The 20,733-nt window shown below is 42.5% G+C and overlaps 1 protein-coding gene across 1 annotated transcript in view; it reads right to left on the bottom strand.

The window, feature by feature from the left end:
* Positions 1–20,733, bottom strand: part of LOC126212775 (forkhead box protein F2-like) — a 483,336-nt gene that overhangs the window by 76,798 nt on the left and 385,805 nt on the right. The window contains exon 4 of the mRNA XM_049940180.1: positions 12,470–12,589. Within this exon, the coding sequence (XP_049796137.1) occupies positions 12,470–12,589 (120 nt within the window). The remainder of the gene's footprint in view (positions 1–12,469; positions 12,590–20,733) is intronic.

Genomic DNA, 20,733 nt, shown 5'->3' with positions numbered 1-20,733 from the left:
AGATTTGAGTTTCTCCTGGCGTATGCGATTTTCAAACAACTTACAGGAATTCAGCCAGGTAACATTTACAGCGACCGTCGATATTTCGGCACTTCGTACCTTGGTACACAAGGTTCGTGTCATTTCCGACGCTGAGACTTTGCGAGCTGAGCTGTCCCATCTTGGAGCTACATTCCGTCAGAATGCTTATAGTGTAAGTCAGATTGAACGTGCGTTGCGCTATCGACCAACTGTGCATCGGATGAATGATGGTAATACCGGGGCGACACCTAACTCTACTGCCCTTCTGCCTGACGTAGGAAGCACTTCCAACAAGAGCGGTCGTATTTTGCGGAAATACGGTGTGAAATGTGTTTTCCGACATCCATCTAAATTTACTGCTTTTGGGTTCTGTTAAAGATGTTGGGAAGGAAAACATAGGTACAAAGAAGGTAGCTGCGAAGAAACCATGGGTAACAGAAGAAATACTTCAGTCGATTGATGAAAGGAGGAAGTACAAACATGTTTCGGAAAATCAGGAATACAGAAATAAAAGTCGCCGAGGAATGAAATAAATAGCAAGTGCAGGGAAGCTAAGACGAAATGGCTGCAGGAAAAATGTGAAGACATCGAAAAAGATATGATTGTCGGAAGGACAGACTCAGCATACAGGAAAGTCAAAACAACCTTTGGTGACATTAAAAGCAACGGTGGTAACATTAGGAGTGCAACGGGAATTCCACTGTTAAATGCAGAGGAGAGAGCAGATAGGTGGAAAGAATACATTGAAAGCCTCTGTGAGGGTGAAGATTTGTCTGATGTGATAGAAGAAGAAACAGGAGTCCATTTAGAAGAGATAGGGGGTCCAGTATTAGAATCGGAATTGAAAAGAGCTTTGGAGGGCTTACGGTCAAATACGGCAGAAGGGATAGATAACATTCCATCAGAATTTCTAAAATCATTGGGGGAAGTGGCAACAAAACGACTATTCACGTTGGTGTGTAGAATATACGAGTCTGGCGATATACCATCTGACTTTCGGAAAAGCATCATCCACACAATTCCGAAGACGGCAAGAGCTGACAAGTGCGAGAATTATCGCACAATCAGCTTAACAGCTCATGCATCGAAGCTGCTTACAAGAATAATATACAGAAGAATGGAAAAGAAAATTGAGAATGCGCTAGGCGACGATCAGTTTGGCTTTAGGAAAAGTAAAGGGACGAGAGAGGCAATTGTGACGTTACGGCTAATAATGGAAGCAAGGCTAAAGAAAAATCGAGACACTTTCATAGGATTTGTCGACCTGGAAAAAGCGTTCGACAATATAAAATGGTGCAAGCTGTTCGAGATTCTGAAAAAAGTAGGGGTAAGCTATAGGGAGAGACATATTGTATATGCACAACAGCCAAGAGGGAATAATAAGAGTGGACGATCAAGAACGAAGTGCTCGTATTAAGAAGGGTGTAAGACAAGGCTGTAGCCTTTCTCCCCTACTCTTCAATCTGTACATCGAGGAAGCAATGATGGAAATAAAAGAAAGGTTCAGGAGTGGAATTAAAATACAAGGTGAAAGGATATCAATGATACGATTTGCTGATGACGTTGCTATCCTGAGTGAAAGTGAAGAAGAATTAAATGATCTGCTGAACGGAATGAACAGTCTAATGAGTACACAGTACGGTTTGAGAGTAAATCGGAGAAAGACGAAGGTAATGAGAAGTAGTAGAAATGAGAACAGCGAGAAACTTAACATCAGGATTGATGGTCACGAAGTCAATGAAGTTAAGGAATTCTGCTACCTAGGCAGTAAAATAACCAATGACGGACGGAGCAAGGAGGGCATCAAAAGCAGACTCGCTATGGCAAAAAAGGCATTTCTGGCCAAGAGAAGTCTATTAATATCAAATACCGGCATTAATTTGAGGAAGAAATTTCTGAGGATGTACGTCTGGAGTACAGCATTGTATGGTAGTGAAACATGGACTGTGGGAAAACCGGAACAGAAGAGTATCGAAGCATTTGAGATGTGGTGCTATAGACGAATGTTGAAAATCAGGTGGACTGATAAGCTTTGGACTGATAAGCAACTGGAATCACTCAACAGAGGAAAGTCCACTGGACCTGACGGGATACCAATTCGATTCTACACAGAGTACGCGAAAGAACTTGCCCCCCTTCTAACAGCCGTGTACCGCAAGTATCTAGAGGAACGGAGGGTTCCAAATGATTGGAAAAGAGCACAGGTAGTCCCAGTCTTCAAGAAGGGTCGTCGAGCAGATGCGCAAAACTATAGACCTATATCTCTGACGTCGATCTGTTGTAGAATTTTAGAACATGTTTTTTGCTCGAGTATCATGTCGTTTTTGGAAACCCAGAATCTACTATGTAGGAATCCACATGGATTCCGGAAACAGCGATCGTGTGAGACCCAACTCGCGTTATTTGTTCATGAGACCCAGAAAATATTAGATACAGGCTCCCAGGTAGATGCTATTTTTCTTGACTTCCGGAAGGCGTTCGATACAGTTCCGCACTGTCGCCTGATAAACAAAGTAAGAGCCTACGGAATATCAGACCAGCTGTGTGGCTGGATTGAAGATTTTTTAGCAAACAGAACATAGCATGTTGTTCTCAATGGAGAGACGTCTACAGACGTTAAAGTAACCTCTGGCGTGCCACAGGGGAGTGTTATGGGACCATTGCTTTTCACAATATATATAAATGACCTAGTAGATAGTGTCGGAAGTTCCGTGCGGCTTTTCGCGAATGATGCTGTAGTATACAGAGAAGTTGCAGCATTAGAAAATTGTAGCGAAATGCAGGAAGATCTGCAGCGGATAGGCACTTGGTGCAGGGAGTGGCAACTGTCCCTTAACATAGACAAATGTAATGTATTGCGAATACATAGAAAGAAGGATCCTTTATTGTATGATTATATGATAGCGGAACAAACACTGGTAGCAGTTACTTCTGTAAAATATCTGGGAGTATGCGTGCGGAACGATTTGAAGTGGAATGATCATATAAAATTAATTGTTGGTAAGGCGGGTACCAGGTTGAGATTCATTGGGAGAGTGCTTAGAAAATGTAGTCCATCAACAAAGGAGGTGGCTTACAAAACACTCGTTCGACCTATACTTGAGTATTGCTCATCAGTGTGGGATCCGTACCAGATCGGGTTGACGGAGGAGACAGAGAAGATCCAAAGAAGAGCGGCGCGTTTCGTCACAGGGTTATTTGGTAAGCGTAATAGCGTTACGGAGATGTTTAGCAAACTGGAGTGGCAGACTCTGCAAGAGAGGCGCTCTGCATCGCGGTGTAGCTTGCACGCCAGGTTTCGAGAGGGTGCGTTTCTGGATGAGGTATCGAGTATATTGCTTCCCCCTACTTATACCTCCAGAGGAGATCACGAATGTAAAATTAGAGAGATTAGAGCGCGCACGGAGGCTTTCAGACAGTCGTTCTTCCCACGAACCATACGCGACTGGAACAGGAAAGGGAGGTAATGACAGTGGCACGTAAAGTGCCCTCCGCCACACACCGTTGGGTGGCTTGCGGAGTATGAATGTAGATGTAGATGTAGAATGAGGAGGTTCTACGCAGAATCGGAGAGGAAAGGAATATGTGGAAAACACTGATAAGGAGAAGAGACAGGATGATAGGACATCTGCTAAGACACGAGGAAATGACTTCCATGGTACTAGAAGGAGCTGTAGAGGGCAAAAACTGTAGAGGAAGGCAGAGATTGGAATACGTCAAGCAAATAATTGAGGACGTAGGTTGCAAGTGCTACTCTGAGATGAAGAGGTTAGCACAGGAAAGGAATTCGTGGCAGGCCGCATCAAACCAGTCAGTAGACTGATGAAAAAAAAAAAAAAAAAAAGATGATCTTGGTTTGCGTAAGGCGGGTGTGTATCGCATTCCTTCTAGCTGCGGCATGGCATATATTAGTCAGATTATCAGGACCGTGGAGAACCGATGTACTGAGCATAAACGACACACACGATTACGTTAGCCAAGTAGATCTGCTATTGCCGAACATTGCTTGGATACTGGACACCCCATGTTATACAGCAACACCGAGATATTGGCATGCACGTCCAGCTATTGGGACAGTGTTATTAAGGAGGCAGTCGAGATTAAATTAGCGAGCGATCTTGTAAACAGGGATGGAGGTTTTTGTCTAAACTCTGTTTGAAATCCGTCTCTCTGTGTTATCAAAAAACAGTGGGACAGAGTCAACGTTACCTCACTTGCTAGTTCGTAGTCTTCACTATCAATACCGCTGGCTTTGGTCACCTTTGGTGGCACTAGTGTTCAGTGCGGCCGGCCGCTGTGGCCGAGCGGTTATAGGCGCTTCACTCCGGAACCGCGCTGCTGCTACGGTTGCAGGTTCGAATCCTGCCTCGGGCATGGGTGTGTGTGATGTCCTTAGGTCAGTTAGGTTTAAGTATTTCAAAGTGTAGTCATCAGTCCATTACACTGGACTGATGACCTCAGATGTTAAGTCCCATATTGCTTAGAGCCATTATTTTGTTCAGTGTGTGTTATCTTTCCTGAATTACTCCAGGAACTGAAGTTTTAAATTTGCCTGTACATCGCCCGTCCGTTGCAGTTTGTGCCTTGAAAATGGCGGGATGTACCCTGGCCGAAATATCGGTGTTCGCTCTAAATATTACCTGGCTGAATTCCCCTAAGTTGTTTGAAAGATGGAGCGTTTTTTAACTTGTGACATCCAGAGTTCAAAAATAGAGAAAGTAGGACGGAAAGCTAAGAAAGATTTTTTTTTTTACTTTAGATTTTCACCACATCCTCTTTTCCGGCTTGCTGGAAAACTGCCTGGATGTTTGCAGGTGTAAAGGTGGATGGCTTTAACTGTGTTTGTGGACGTGAAGTCGCTTACAGCGTATTCCACCTGCCCATCAACACACAATTAACAGCGTGCATTGTGCCCCTTGCTCACTCTCATCCTAGTCGAGGCAAGTTTATGTAAAAAAAAAAAAAAAAAAAAAAAAAAAAGGTTCGAAGAAACAAACCAACTTTCAAATGGTTCAAATGGCTCTGAGCACTATGGGACTCAACTGCTGAGGTTATCAGTCCCCTAGGACTTAGAACTACTTAAACCTAACTAACCTAAGGACATCACACACATCCATGCCCGAGGCAGAATTCGAACCTGCGACCGTAGCGGTCGCGCGGTTCCAGACTTTAGCGCCTAGAACCGCTCGGCCACTCCGGCCGGCATGAAGATGGTAACTGTTCTTTTGGACATGTCCGAAAAAACAGATACCATCGGTTACCATGCAGTTCTCTTAGAATGAAATGATAATGAAATCAAGATCCTAAGCTGCCGACAGACTTGTATATACATCAACTGGGACAGTTGAAAATGTGTGCCCCGACTGGAACTCGAACCCGGGATCTCCTGCTTACACGGCAGACGCTCTATCCATCCTAAGTTGGGAATGTGGGTCTCAGGGATAGCGTGCAAGGGATAAATCCCTGCAGTCGCACTATCCTTTGTGCCCTCAGTGGCCTCGGGCATGGATGTGTGTGATGTCCTTAGGTTAATTAGGCTCAAGTAGTTCTAAGTTCTAGGGGACTTATGACCTCAGATGATAAGTCCCATACTGTTCAGAGCCATTTGAACCATTTGAACCCTCGGTAGCTCAGATGGATAGAGCGTCTCCCATGTAAGCAGAAGATCCCGGGTTCGAGTCCCGGCCGGGGCACACATTTTCAACTATCCTCCTTGATGTACATCAACGCCTTGATTTCATTATCGTTTCAGATATGATAGTGTAATACTGGCCTTGCTCAGAACTAAAACACCGGTAGCGGTTTTAACCTGTAGGTTTTCCTATCCCTACTCTGGACTGGTGTCGCACTATTCACAGTTTCATAACTAAATGGCAATACAACTTTGAACATGGCTGACGATATGTTCTTCATGTAATTGCCTTACCTTCTGATGAAGTCACCCTTAGAGGTAACGAAACCTGGTCAAGGTATATAGAAAACCTATGCAACCGGTTGGCTGATCTTTACATATTTTCCATAAATGGCAATAAATATGTTTGATTTTACAGTAAAACTACATCTGGTTCCTCGTCGTAGAATATTGGGATAATCGGCGTGCGCATGCAGTCACCTATATAGAGTGAACATTGCCAAGACCAACAATCTGCTGGGACGGATTACTGTTTGAAAATGGAGGAAAAAAGGTCCTGTGAACATGTGTACGGAAATGCATCGTTGCCCTGACGAATGGCATTTCCTCTGTCCACGTGCCGTGTGTCTCTCTCGAGTGTTGCAGGCTGTGTGATTGACGGAGCGTAGTGTAAGCAGCAGAATGTGTAGTGTCCCTTTTGCAATATTCACTATTATCGAGGTGAAACATAAATAAAAATGACTGTATGTGACTCAAAATGAACTGCAAACATCGATTTATCTGCGAAAGGTAATGACACTCACTATAAAGATATACAATATAAATCTATAGATGCAGAAAAGACATTATTTTTATTGTATGAGATCATAATGTGTAAGTAATTAAAAGAAGTATTATTATCTTTGAAGAGTATAAAACACAATGCCATGCTCATTCTTCTGTTTAGTCTCTTTTGTTCTGTTCGTTCTGGTGTTAGCTGGAATAAGGTACGCAAGCTATTGTGCTGCGCTAGCATTTGTTTCTGTCGTAACGTAATTGCAAATATTTAATGGTGTAAACTGTGTCCTAGTAAGAATATATTAGTATAAAGTGACCTCCGTGCGTTATTTCAAGAACCTACGCCACATTTATCTTATGAAAAGGTTATTTGATGAAAATTATTTAGCATGTTTCCAGCTGCTGCGGAGCGCGTAACAGTGATCTCTGACTGTTAACAATTAGCCGCCATTGCGCGGTACATTTAAAAATATTTTTTCACAGCACAATGTCTGATAGCCGGAGCGGAAGAAGTTACGTAAAAATATTCAGTGAGATTAATTGAAGGAATCCAGTGAAATAATTTTATTAAAACTTGTCTATTTTCTGTGGTAGTAATAATTTCAGATCAGTGAACTGGAGCTGAGTAATACTACGCTATTGCATTTACAGTAATTTGTAGGGAGAGTGGCGCTCGATAAAACCAGATATAATACGTAATTGGCAACCTACGAAATTCATTATTTTGCTTATTATATCTATTTTGTATTTTTTTGAAAGCTAAACGTAAAAACTAACTTCACTAAAAATCAGTAACAGATCACGATAAATCAGAGGACAAACAAATTTACTAAGAGAGTGTTTCCTGTAAAATATATTAGTTAAACATTTTTTTAAGAGATATAATAAATGGCTAGGTATTCGTGCCGAGAAAAAGCCGAGATGGTGTCTGCGTATGGCCGAGCAGATGGAAACGGCCGAGAGGCAGCACGGCTATCCCAGAACATGTACCCTCACAGACACCCACCACATCACACAACATTTCGAGCCCTGTTTGAGAGCATGTGTGATCGTGGGTCCTTTAAAGAGAGACGAAGGTGCAGGGAGGCGGCGGACTATGCGTACACCAGATCTCGGGTCCGGGTTTTGCCTCTCGAAGGTTTGCACTTGCGTGGCCGCACAAACACCATCTCGGCTTGTTCCCAACACGAATACCGGACCATTCCGCTGCTTACAGTACGATGCGTAGGTCACACAGCCTGCAACACTGTCTACACATACATCTACATCCGTACTCCGCAAGCCACCTGGCGGTGTGTGGCGGAGGGTACATTCAGTACCTCTATCGGTTATCCCTTCTATTCCAGTCTCGTATTGTTCGTGGAAAGAAGGATTGTCGGTATGCCACTGTGTGGGCTCCGATCTCTCTGATTTTATCCTCACGGTCTCTTCGCGAGATATACGTAGGAGGGAGCAATATACTGCTCGACTCCTCGGTGAAGGTATGTTCTCGAAACTTCAACAAAAGCCCGTACCGAGCTACTGAGCGTCTCTCCTGCAGAGTCTTCCACGGAGATTATCTATCATCTCCGTAACGCTTTCGCGATTACTAAATGATCCTGTAACGAAGCGCGCTGCTCTCCGTTGGATCTTCCCCATCTCTTCTATCGACCCTATCTGGTACGGATCCCACACTGCTGAGCAGTATTCAAGCAGTGGGCGAACAAGCGTACTGTAACCTACTTCCTTTGTTTTCGGATTGCATTTCCTTAGGATTCTTCCAATGAATCTCAGTGTGGCATCTGCTTTACCGACGATCAACTTTATATGATCATTCCATTTTAAATCACTCCTAATGCGTACTCCCAGATAATTTATGAAATTAGCTGCTTCCAGTTACCTCCTATATTGTAGCTAAATGATAAGGGATCTTTCAAATGGCTCTGAGCACTATGCGACTCAACTGCTTAGGTCATCAGTCGCCTAGAACTTAGAACCAATTAAACCTAACTAACCTAAGGACATCACACACATCCATGACCGAGGCAGGATTCGAACCTGCGACCGTAGCGGTCGCTCGGTTCCAGACTGTAGCGCCTTTAACCGCACGGCCACTCCGGCCGGCAGGGATCTTTCTTTCTATGCATTCGCAGCACATTACACTTATCTAGATTGAGATTCAATTGCCATTCCCTGCACCGTGCGTCAATTCGCTGCAGATCCTCCTGCATTTCAGTACAATTTTCCATTGTTACAACCTCTCGATATACCACAGCATCATCCGCAAAAAGCCTCGGTGAACTTCCGATATTGTCCACAAGATCATTTATATATATTGTGAATAGCAACGGTCCTACGTCACTCCCCTGCGGCACACCTGAAATCACTCTTACTTCGAAAGACTTCTCTGCATTGAGAATGACATGCTGCGTTCTGTTATCTAGGAACTCTTCAATCCAATCACACAATTAGTCTGATAGTCCATATGCTCTTAATTTGTTCATTAAACGACTGTGGGGAACGGTATCGAACGCCTTGCGGAAGTCAAGAAACACGGCATCTACCTGGGAACCCGTGTCTATGGCCCTCTGAGTCTCGTGGGCGAATAGCGAGAGCTGGGTTTCACACGATCGTCTTTTTCGCAACCCGTGCTGATTCCTACGGAGTAGATTTCTAGTCTCCAGAAAAGTCGTACTCGAACGTAATACGTGTTCCAAAATTCTACAACTGATCGACGTTAGAGATATAGGTCTATAGTTCTGCACATCTGTTCGACGTTCCTTCTTGAAAACGGGGATGACCTGTGCCCTTTTCAAATCTTTTGGAACGCTACGCCCTTCTGGAGACCTACGGTACACCGCTGCAAGAAGGGGGACAAGTTCCTTCGCGTACTCTGTGTAAAATCGAACTGGTATCACATCAGGTCCTGCGGCCTTTCCTCTTTCGAGCGAATTTAATTGTTTCTCTATCCCTCTGTTGTCTATTTCGATATCTACCACTTTGTCATCTGTGCGACAATCTAGAGAGGGAACTACAGTGCAGTCTTCATCTGTGAAACAGTTTTGGAAAAAGACATTTAGTATTTCGGCCTTTAGTCTGTCATCCTCTGCTTCAGTACCATTTTGCTCACAGAGTGTCTGGACATTTTGTTTTGATTCACCTACCGCTGTGTCTGCGTGCGTAACTTTTTGAGGTTTGCTGTAACGACCTTTCCCTTTTATTAAACTAAAAAATGTCATATACTTCATGTATTTAAAAAAAATAGGCACAGAGAAACACACGCGTATTCAGATGCAACGTTGTCTAAAAATTTCAAAGCATTTGGTCAAAAAATTTCGGCGATTTGCGATTAGGAACATTTACAGTACTATGCAAGTACAAACTTAGGTGTTCGTTTCTTCAAAATTTTAAATCTCCGAAAGTTCTTCAGCACTGATTTGAAATTTTGACACAGCACTACATTTGAATACTCGCGTGTTTTTATATACCAACTGGAGCAGCATCTGGCACATATGTAATAAAAAGGAAAACGTTATAAAAATATAAGTGTTGGTTTGTTCAGAATCGTTAATCTCCGAAAGTTCTTGACCGATTGCTTTGAAATTTTGACACAACGTTGAATTCTAATACGGGCGCGTTTTTACATACCTACTTCTTTAATATATCTACATTTTCAACAGATATAATATATAAATATACATTGTTGTTGTTGTGGTCTTCAGTCCTGAGACTGGTTTGATGCAGCTCTCCATGCTACTCTATCCTGTGCAAGCTTCTTCATCTCCCAGTACTTACTGCAACCTACATCCTTCTGAATCTGTTTAGTGTATTCATCTCCTGGTCTCCCTCTATGGTTTTTACCCCTCACGCTGCCCTCCAATACTAAATTGGTGATCCTTTGATGCCTCAGAATATGTCCTACCAACCGATCCCTTCTTAAGTTGTGCCACAAATTTCTCTTCTCCCCAATTCTATTCAATACCTCCTCATCAGTTATGTGATCTACCCATGTAATCTTCAGCATTATTCTGTAGCACCACATTTCGAAAGCTACTATTCTCTTCTTGTCTAAACTATTTATAGTCGATGTTTCACTTCCATACATGGCTACACTCCATACAAATACTTTCAGAAACGACTTCCTGACACTTAAACCTATACTCGATGTCAACAAATTTCTCTTCTTCAGAAACGCTTTCCTTGCCATTGCCAGTCTACATTTTATATCCTCTCTAGCCTACTTCGACCATCATCAGTTATTTTGCTCCCCAAATAGCAAAACTCAATTACTACTTCAAGCCTCTCATTTCCTAATCCAATTCCCGCAGCGTCACCCGATTTAATTCGACTACATTCCATTATCCTCGTTTTGCTTTTGTTGATGTTCATCTTATATCCTTCTTTCAAGACATTGTCCATTCCGTTCAGTTGCTCTTCCAGGTCGTTTGCTGTCTCTGACAGAATTACAATGTCATCGGCGAACCTCAAAGTTCTTCTCCATGGATTTTAATTCCTACTCCTAATTTTTGTTTTGTTTCCTTTACTGCTTTCGCTCCCTGTATTTTATCCCTGCCATCTTTAGAATTTGAAAGAGAGTATTCCAGTCAACAGTGTCAAAAGATTTATCTAAGTCTACAAATGCTAGAAATGTAGGTTTGCCTTTTCTTAATCTATTTTCTAAGATAAATCGTAGGGTCAGTATTGCCTCACGTGCTCCAAAATTTTTACGGAATTCAACCTGATCTTACCCGAGGTCGGCTTCTACCAGTTTTTCCATTCGTCTGTAAAGAATTCGCGTTAGTATTTTGCAGCTGTAACTTATTAAACTGATGGTTCGGTAATTTTCACATCTGTCGACACCTGCTTTGTTTGGGATTACTACTACAGAATCTGAACTTACAATAACAATAAACAAAGCTCATGGTGAGAGAGAGAAGGGTGGAAGGGGAGATGGACAGAGCAGGGGAGGAAATGGACAGAGAAAATGGCAAGGAGAAGATTGACAGACAGAGGGGGAAAGGAGATGCAGAGTGGGGGGGAGGAGGTGAAGAAGAGAAAGAGGAGGAATGGAGGAGATTGACAAAGAAAGTGAGAGGGAAAAATGGACAGAGTCCGGCGAGGGGTGGAGATTATGACGTATATACCAGGTGTTCAAAAAGTCAGTCTAAATTTTAAAACTGAATAAATCACGGAATAATGTAGATAGAGGGGTACAAATTGACACACATGCTTGGAATGACATGTGGTTTTATTAGAACCAAAAAAATACAAAAGTTCAAGAAATGTCCGACAGATGGCGCTTCATCTGATGAGAATAGCAATAATTAGCATAACAAAGTAAGACAAAGCAAAAATGATGTTCTTTACAGGAAATGCTCAATATGTCCACCATCATTCCTCAACAATAGCTGTAGTCGAGGAATAATGCTGTGAACAGCACTGTAAAGCATGTCCGGAGTTATGGTGAGGCATTGGCGTCGGATGTTGTCTTTCAGCATCCCTATAGAGATGTCGGTCGATCACGATACACTTGCGACTTCAGGTAACCCCAAAGCCAGGTCTGGGGACCTGGGATGCCAAGCATGGCGAAAGTGTCGGCTGAGCGCACGATCATCACCAAACGACGCGCGCAAGAGATCTTTAACGCGTCTAGCAATATGGGGTGTTCTTTTTTTTTGTTGTTCTAATAAAACCCCATGTCATTCCAAGCATGTGTGTCAATTTTTACCTCTCTATCTACTTTATTAAGTTTTCAAATTTATACTGAGTTTTTGATCATCCGGTACAATTCCCATGCATGTTAGAAACGTGTGCTTTCTCTTTTCTTTCCAATTAAGCAGACTGAGCCACAGCGATGTGTAACCAGGTACAGCTATTTTCTACTATTAACAAAAAATATCGCCTTCTTCCAAATCTATGCCTACAACTGTTTGTTATTACCCTACAACTCTAAAGGATCTTTTTTTGCGCTCTCTGTTATAGTATCTACCTACTACATTTTTTAAAAAAACCTTGATTTTCGCCAGTTTGTAGGGAGTCGCCGTGTGGTAGCGGACTCACCAGTGTTGCCAACATCAGAGTCTGCGGCCAGCAGCTCCGTCTTGACCAGGTACAGCTGGTGCTGTGGTCCCGCGCCGCTGCCGTCCGACTGCCGGTTGAACTGCCCTGAAGATGCGTTGCCTGCCGAAACGACACATCCAAATGTCAGTCGCACTGCGTGTGTGTCTCATGTTGGATGATACAGAGCACACACAGTTACTACAAGTCAGACATTCTAGACAAGCGGTTCCCATCCTTTATTCTTTTTTTTTATTCTACACGTCTAGTTCCGTAGGACCAAATTGAGGCTCACATCTCCAAGCTCATCGCACGTGTCAGTACATGAAATTACAACATAAAAGTAATAACAGATAAAATACAATGTTTACGAACCAAAATACGCATGCCATAAGTTTACGGAAACACAATCAACAATATGCCATAGGAATCAGCTCAGTTTTTCAAGGAACTTCTCGAGATAATAGGAGTGACCCATGAGGAAACTCTTTTGTTAGATTTGAACCGCGTGGATTACTGCTAAGATTTTTGAATTCTAGTGGTAGCTTACTGAAAATGGATGCAGCAGTATACTGCACACCTTTCTGCACAAGAATCAAGGACGTGCGATTCGAAATATATATATATATATATATATATATATATATATATATATATATATATATATATATATATAGTGTTCTATTGATCAGGCCAAATATCTCACGAAATAAGGGTCAAACGTAAAAACTACAAAGAACGAAACTTGTCTAGCTTGAAGGCGGAGACCAGATGGCGCTATGGTTGGCCCGCTAGATGGCGCTGCCATAGGTCAAACGGATATCAACTGCGTTTTTTCTAAATGATTCAAATGGCTCCGAGCACTATGTGACTTAACATCTGAGGTCATCAGTCCCCTAGACTTAGAACTACTTAAACGTAACTAACCTAAGGACATCACACACAGCCATGCCCGAGGCAGGATTCGAACCTGCGACCGTAGCAGCAGCCCGGTTCCGGACTGAAGCGCCTAGAACCGCTCGGCCACATCGGCCGGCTTTTTAAAAATAGAAACCCCCATTTTTTATTACATATTCGTGTAGAATGAATTCGTGTAGTATGAATTCGTGTGTATCAATGTTTTAGTTGGACCACTTTTTTCACTTTGTGATAGATGGCGCTGTAATAGTCACAAACATATGGCTCACAATTTTATACGAGCAGTTGGTAACAGGTAGGTGTTTTAAATTAAAAAACAGAACGTAGGTACGTTTGAACATTTTATTTCGGTTGTTCCAATGTGATACATGTACCTTTCTGAACTTATCATTTCTGAGAACGCATGTTGTCACAGCGTGAGTACCTGTAAATACCTGTAAATACCACATTAATGCAATAAATGCTCAAAATGATGTCCGTCAACCTCAATGCATTTGGCAATACGTGTAACGACATTCCTCTCAACAGCGAGTAGTTCGTCTTCCGTAATGTTCGCACATGCATTAGCAATGCGCTGACGCATGTTGACAGGCGTTGTCGGTGGATCACCATAGCAAATATCCTTCAACTTTCCCCACAGAAAGAAATTCGGGGACGTCAGATCCGGTGAACGTGCGGGCCACGGTATGGTGCTTCGACGACCAATCCACCTGTCATGAAATATGCTATTCAATACCGCTTCAACCGCTCGCGACCTATGTGCCGGACATCCATCATGTTGGAAGTACATCGCTATTCTGTCATGCAGTGAAACATCTTGTAGTAACATCGGTAGAACATTAAGTAGGAAATCAGCATACATTGCATCATTTAGATTGCCATCGATAAAATGGGGGCCAAATATCCTTCCTTCCATAATGACGCACCATACATTAACCCGCCAAGGTGGCTGATGTTCCACTTGTCGCAGCCATCGTGGATTTTCAGATGCCCAGTAGTGCATATTATGCCGGTTTACGTTACCGCTGTTGGTGAATGACGCTCCGTTGCTAAATAGAACGCGTGCAAAATATCTGTCATCGTCCCGTAATTTCTCTTGTGCCCAGTGGCAGAACTGTACACGACGTTCAAAGTCGTCGCCATGCAACTCCTGGTGCATAGAAATATGGTACGGGTGCAATCGATGTTGATGTAGCATTCTCAACACCGACGTTTTTCAGATTCCCGATTCTCGCGCAATTTGTCTGCTACTGATGTGCGGATTAGCCGCTACAGCAGCTAAAACACCTACTTGGGCATCATCATTTGTTGCAGGTCATGGTTGACCTTTCACATGTGGCTGAACACTTCGTGTTTCCTTAAATAACGTAACTATCCGGCGAACGGTCCGGACACTTGGATAATGTCGTCCAGGATACCGAGCAGCATACATAGCACACACCCGTTGGGCATTTTGATCACAATGGCCGTACATTATTTGCGCAATTGGTAAAGGGTCCATTTTAACACGGGTAATGTATCACGAAGCAAATACCGTCCGCACTGGCGGAATGTTACGTGATACCACGTACTTATACGTGTGTGACTATTACAGCGCCATCTATCACAAAGCGAAAAAAGTGGTGCATCTAAAACATTCATATTTCTTTACGTACTACACGAATATGTGATAAAAAATGGCGGTTGCTATTTTGAAAAAACGCAGTTGATATCCGTTTGACCTATGGCAGCGCCATCTAGCGGGCCAACCATATCGCCATCTGGTTATCCCATTCAAGCTAGACGAGTTTCATTCTTTGTAGTTTTTTCGTTTGATGCTTATTTCGTGAGATATTTGGCCCAATCGCTCGTTCCTGAGCCAAAAATATCCTTTGAGAATGGGAAGAGTTACCAGAAAATTTAATATAATACGACATAAGCGAATGAAAATAAGCAAAGCCGACTACTTTTCATATCGGACTATCCCATACTTCAGATAGCGTTCGAATAGTAAAAAGGGCAGAATTAAGTCTTTGAACACGATCCTGAACGTGGCCTTTCACGACAGTTTACTATCTGAACACCTAGAAATTTGAACTGTTCATTTTCACTAATCATTTGCTCATTCTGTGAAATTAAAACGTCAGGTTTTGTTGTATTGTGTCCTCCAAACTGTAAAAACTGAGTCTTACTGTGATTTAACGTCTGTTTGTTTTCTACAAGCCATGAACTGAGGTCATGTACTGCACTATTTGAAACAGAGCCAATGTTACACACAACATCCTTTACTACCAAGCTAGTGTCACCAGTAAACAGAAATATTTTAGAGTTACCCATAATACTAGAGGGCATATCATTTATATGACCATAAGCCATGCGTGCAATCAGAGATTAGCTAGTGCCCCTGTCTTCCCCCTCCTACCCCCTCCTGTCATCTGTTGCCCCCCCCCCCCTCCCACAAATTATCACCTCGACCACTACCTAACTAAACTGTAGAATGAAAGATTTTTGTTGGAACACTTTTATTCTTAAAATGATAATTCAAAAATTCCAATTTTTTTTCATTGCATAAATCGTCAGCTTAACTGTCCAAGAATACGCTGTAAAAATTATCAAAGCGAAATTCGCATTCGTTTAGATTTTATGAGCATAGACTCGAGTGAACCCGGACGTACAGAACCAAATTCTTACAATATACACTACTGGCCATTAAAATTGCTACACCAAGAAGAAATGCAGATGATAAACGGCTATTCATTGGACAAATATATTATACTACAACTGACATGTGATTACATTTTCACGCAATTTGGGTGCATAGATCCCGTGAAATCAGTACCCAGAACAACCACCTCTGGCCGTAATAACGGCCTCGATACGCCTGGGCATTGAGTCAAACGGAGCTCGGATGGCGTGTACAGGTACAGCTGCCCGTGCAGCTTCAACACGATACCACAGTTCATCAAGAGTAGTGACTGGTGTATTGTGACGAGCAAGTTGCTCGGCCACCATTGACCAGACGTTTTCGATTGGTGAGAGATCTGCAGAATATGCTGGCCATGGCAGAAGTCGAACATTTTCTATATCCAGAAAGGACCGTACACGACCTGCAACATGCGGTCGTGCATTATACTGCTGTAGGGTTTCGCACGGATCGAATGAAGGGTAGAGCCACGGGTCGTAACACATCTGAAATGTAGCGTCCACTGTTCAATGCGAACAAGAGGTGACCGAGACGTGTAACCAATGGCACCCCATACCATCACGCCGGGTGATATGCCAGAACGGCGATGACGAATACACGCTTCCAATGTGCGTTCACCGCGATGTCGCCAAACACGGATGCGACCATCATGATGCTGTAAACAGAACATGGATTCATCCGAAAAAAATGACGTCTTGCCATTCGTGCAGCCAGGTTGGTCGTGGAGTACACCATCGCAGGCGCTCCTGTCTGTGATGCAGCGTCAAGGCTAACTGCAGCCACGGTCTCCGAGCTAATAGTCCGTTCTGCTGCAAACGTCGTGCAGATGGTCGTTGTCTTGGAAACGTCCCCATCTGTTGACTCAGGGATAGAGACGTGACTGCACGATCCGTTACAGCCGTGCGGATAAGATGCCTGTCATCTCGACTGCTAGTGATACGAGGCCGTTGGGATCCAGCACGGCGTTCCGTATTACCCTCCTGAACCCACCGATTCCATATTCTGCTAATAGTCATTGAATCTCGACCAACGCAAGCAGCAATGTCGCGATACGATAAATCGCAATCGCGATAGGCTACAATCCGACCTTTATCAAAGTCGGAAACGTGACGGTACGCATTTCTGCTCCTTACGCGAGGCATCACAACAACGTTTCACCAGGCAACGCCGGTCAACTGCTGTTTGTGTATGAGAAATCGGTTGGAAACTTTCCTCGTGTCCGAACGTTGTAGGTGTCGCCACCGGCGCCAACGTTGTGTGAATGGTCTGAAAAGCTGATCATTTGCATAGCACAGCATCTTCTTCCTGTCAGTTAAATTTCACGTCTGTAGCACGTCATCTTCGTGGTGTAGCAGTTTTAATGGCCAGTAGTGTACTTTCTTAAATAATATTTTAGGGCTGAAACCAGCAATTTATTAAGTTTCCTTTAATTTACGTCTATGGTTACAATCTTTTAGATAACAGATTACCGGTTTCGGTCTTTAATGACTATCATCAGATCTGTTCCATAAAAACAAAGTCCTAATGTACTGCAGCCATAGTGGTATCGTCAAATGTTAAATGCGCAATCAGCACCAGCATCGTCAAATACATATATAAATGACATCACATGCACGAGTCGTGTTGTGAGTAGCACTACTGTTTAAAACAAGCTGCCGTGCATGTCGGCATACACTACGTTTCAATAAATACTTGAAACAGTGAAACTAAAGGAGGACATAATAGCTGAAGTCTGTAATAAGCTTATAACGTATAAAAGGCATTACACTAATAAAAAGCAATAAAAAGAAGAAACGACAAAAGTAATATTGTTAAAAAGAGGAAGAGTTAAGAAACAGTGTTGACATTGTAAACTAGTATATGCCGACATTAGTCACATCTGGTGAACTCACAACACAAACATCGTGCGGCTACTGCACGGCAGCTTGTTTTAAACAGTAATGCTACTCACAACACGACTCGTGCATGTGATGTCATTTATATATGTATTTGACGATGCTGGTGCTGATTGCGCATTTAACATTTGACGATACCACTATAGCTGCAGTACATTAGGACTTTGTTTCTATGGAACAGATCTGATGATAGTCATTAAAGACCGAAACCGGTAATCTGTTAACTAAAAGTTTGTGACCATAGACGTAAATTAAAGGAAACTTATTGTATATACGGGTCACTGTTTTCTCGTGACGATGTCGCAGCTTGGGACACCAATTTATTATAATTGTTTTTAAGTTCCGGTGCCTTTCGCATGAAACCATCGATGCTGTTGCAAGACAGAGACATCTAGTGGTACACTGAGATACTTCTGCGAATTAAGTGCATTGTTGCTGCCACTTATAGCGCTCAAAGCAACAATTGGCCTGCAGATTGCGCTACGTGACTGGGGCACTATGTAGTTTCGATACAAAGCGTGGAATGTCAGATCCCTTAATCGGGCAGGTACGTTAGAAAATTTAAAAAGGGAAATGGATAGGTTAAAGTTAGATATAGTGGGAATTAGTGAAGTTCGGTGGCAGGAGGAACAAGACTTTTGGTCAGGTGATTACATGGTTATAAATACAAAATCAAATAGGGGTAATGCAGGAGTAGGTTTAATAATGAATAAACAAATAGGAGTGCGGGTTAGCTACTACAAACAGCATAGTGAACGCATTATTGTCGCCAAGATAGACACAAAACCCATGCCTACTACAGTAGTACAAGTTTATATGCCAACTAGCTCTGCAGATGATGAAGAAATAGATGAAATGTATGACGAGATAAAAGAAATTATTCAGGTAGTGAAGGGAGACGAAAATTTAATAGTCATGGGTGACTGGAATTCGTCAGTAGGAAAAGGGAGAGAAGGAAACATAGTAGGTGAATATGGATTGGGGGGAAGGAATGAAAGAGGAAGCCGCCTTGTAGAATGTTGCACAGAGCATAACTTAATCATAGCTAACACTTGCTTCAAGAATCATAAACGAAGGTTGTATACCTGGAAGAATCCTGGAGATACTAAAAGGTATCAGATAGATTATATAATGGTAAGACAGAGATTTAGGAACCAGGTTTTATATTGTAAGACATTTCCTGGGGCAGATGTGGATTCTGACCACAATCTATTGGTTATGAACTGCAGATTGAAACTGAAGAAACTGCAAAAAGGTGGGAATTTAAGGAGATGGGACCTGGATAAACTGAAAGAACCAGAGGTTGTAGAGAGTTTCAGGGAGAGCATAAGGGAACAATTGACAGGAATGGGGGAAAGAAATACAGTAGAACAAGAATGGGTAGCTCTGAGGGATGAAGTAGTGAAGGCAGCAGAGGATCAAGTAGGTAAAAAGACGAGGGCTAATAGAAATCCTTGGGTAACAGAAGAAATATTGAATTTAATTGATGAAAGGAGAAAATATAAAAATGCAGTAAATGAAGCAGGCAAAAAGGAATACAAACGTCTCAAAAATGACAACGACAGGAAGTCCAAATGGCTAAGCAGCGATGGCTAGAGGACAAATGTAAGGATGTAGAGGCTTGTCTCACTAGGGGTAAGATAGATACTGCCTACAGGAAAATTAAAGAGACCTTTGGAGAGAAGAGAACCACTTGTATGAATATCAAGAGCTCAGATGGCAACCCAGTTCTAAGCAAAGAAGGGAAGGCAGAAAGGTGAAAGGAGTATATAGAGGGTTTATACAAGGGCGATCTACTTGAGGACAATATTATGGAAATGGAAGAGGATGTAGATGAAGACGAAATGGGAGATATTATACTGCGTTAAGAGTTTGACAGAGCACTGAAAGACCTGAGTCGAAACAAGGCCCCGGGGGTAGACAACATTCCATTAGAACTACTGACGGCCTTGGGAGAGCCAGTCATGACAAAACTCTACCATCTGGTGAGCACGATGTATGAGACAGGCGAAATACCCTCAGACTTCAAGAAGAATATAATAATTCCAATCCCAAAGAAAGCAGGTGTTGACAGATGTGAAAATTACCGAACTATCAGTTTAATAAGTCACAGCTGCAAAATACTAACGCGAATTCTTTACAGACGAATGGAAAAACTGGTAGAAGCCGACCTTGGGGAAGATCAGTTTGGATTCCGTAGAAATGTTGGAACACGTGAGGCAATACTGACCTTACGACTTATCTTAGAAGAAAGATTAAGGAAAGGCAAACCTACGTTTCTAGCATTTGTAGACTTAGAGAAAGCTTTTGACAATGTTAACTGGAATACTCTCTTTCAAATTCTGAAGGTGGCAGGGGTAAAATACAGGGAGCGAAAGGCTATTTACAATTTGTACAGAAACCAGATGGCAGTTATAAGAGTCGAGGGGCATGAAAGGGAAGCAGTGGTTGGGAAAGGAGTGAGACAAGGTTGTAGCCTCTCCCCGATGTTATTCAATCTGTATATTGAGCAAGCAGTAAAGAAAACAAAAGAAACATTCGGAGTAGGTATTAAAATTCATGGACAAGAAGTAAAAACTTTGAGGTTCGCCGATGACATTGTAATTCTGTCAGAGACAGCAAAGGACTTGGAAGAGCAGTTGAACGGAATGGACAGTGTCTTGAAAGGAGGATATAAGATGAACATCAACAAAAGCAAAACGAGGATAATGGAATGTAGTCGAGTTAAGTCGGGTGATGCTGAGGGAATTAGATTAGGAAATGAGACACTT

Source organism: Schistocerca nitens, chromosome 11 (genome assembly GCF_023898315.1).
Source record: "Schistocerca nitens isolate TAMUIC-IGC-003100 chromosome 11, iqSchNite1.1, whole genome shotgun sequence".
Lineage (NCBI taxonomy): Eukaryota > Metazoa > Arthropoda > Insecta > Orthoptera > Acrididae > Schistocerca > Schistocerca nitens.
This window is presented reverse-complemented; position numbering and strand designations above follow the sequence as displayed.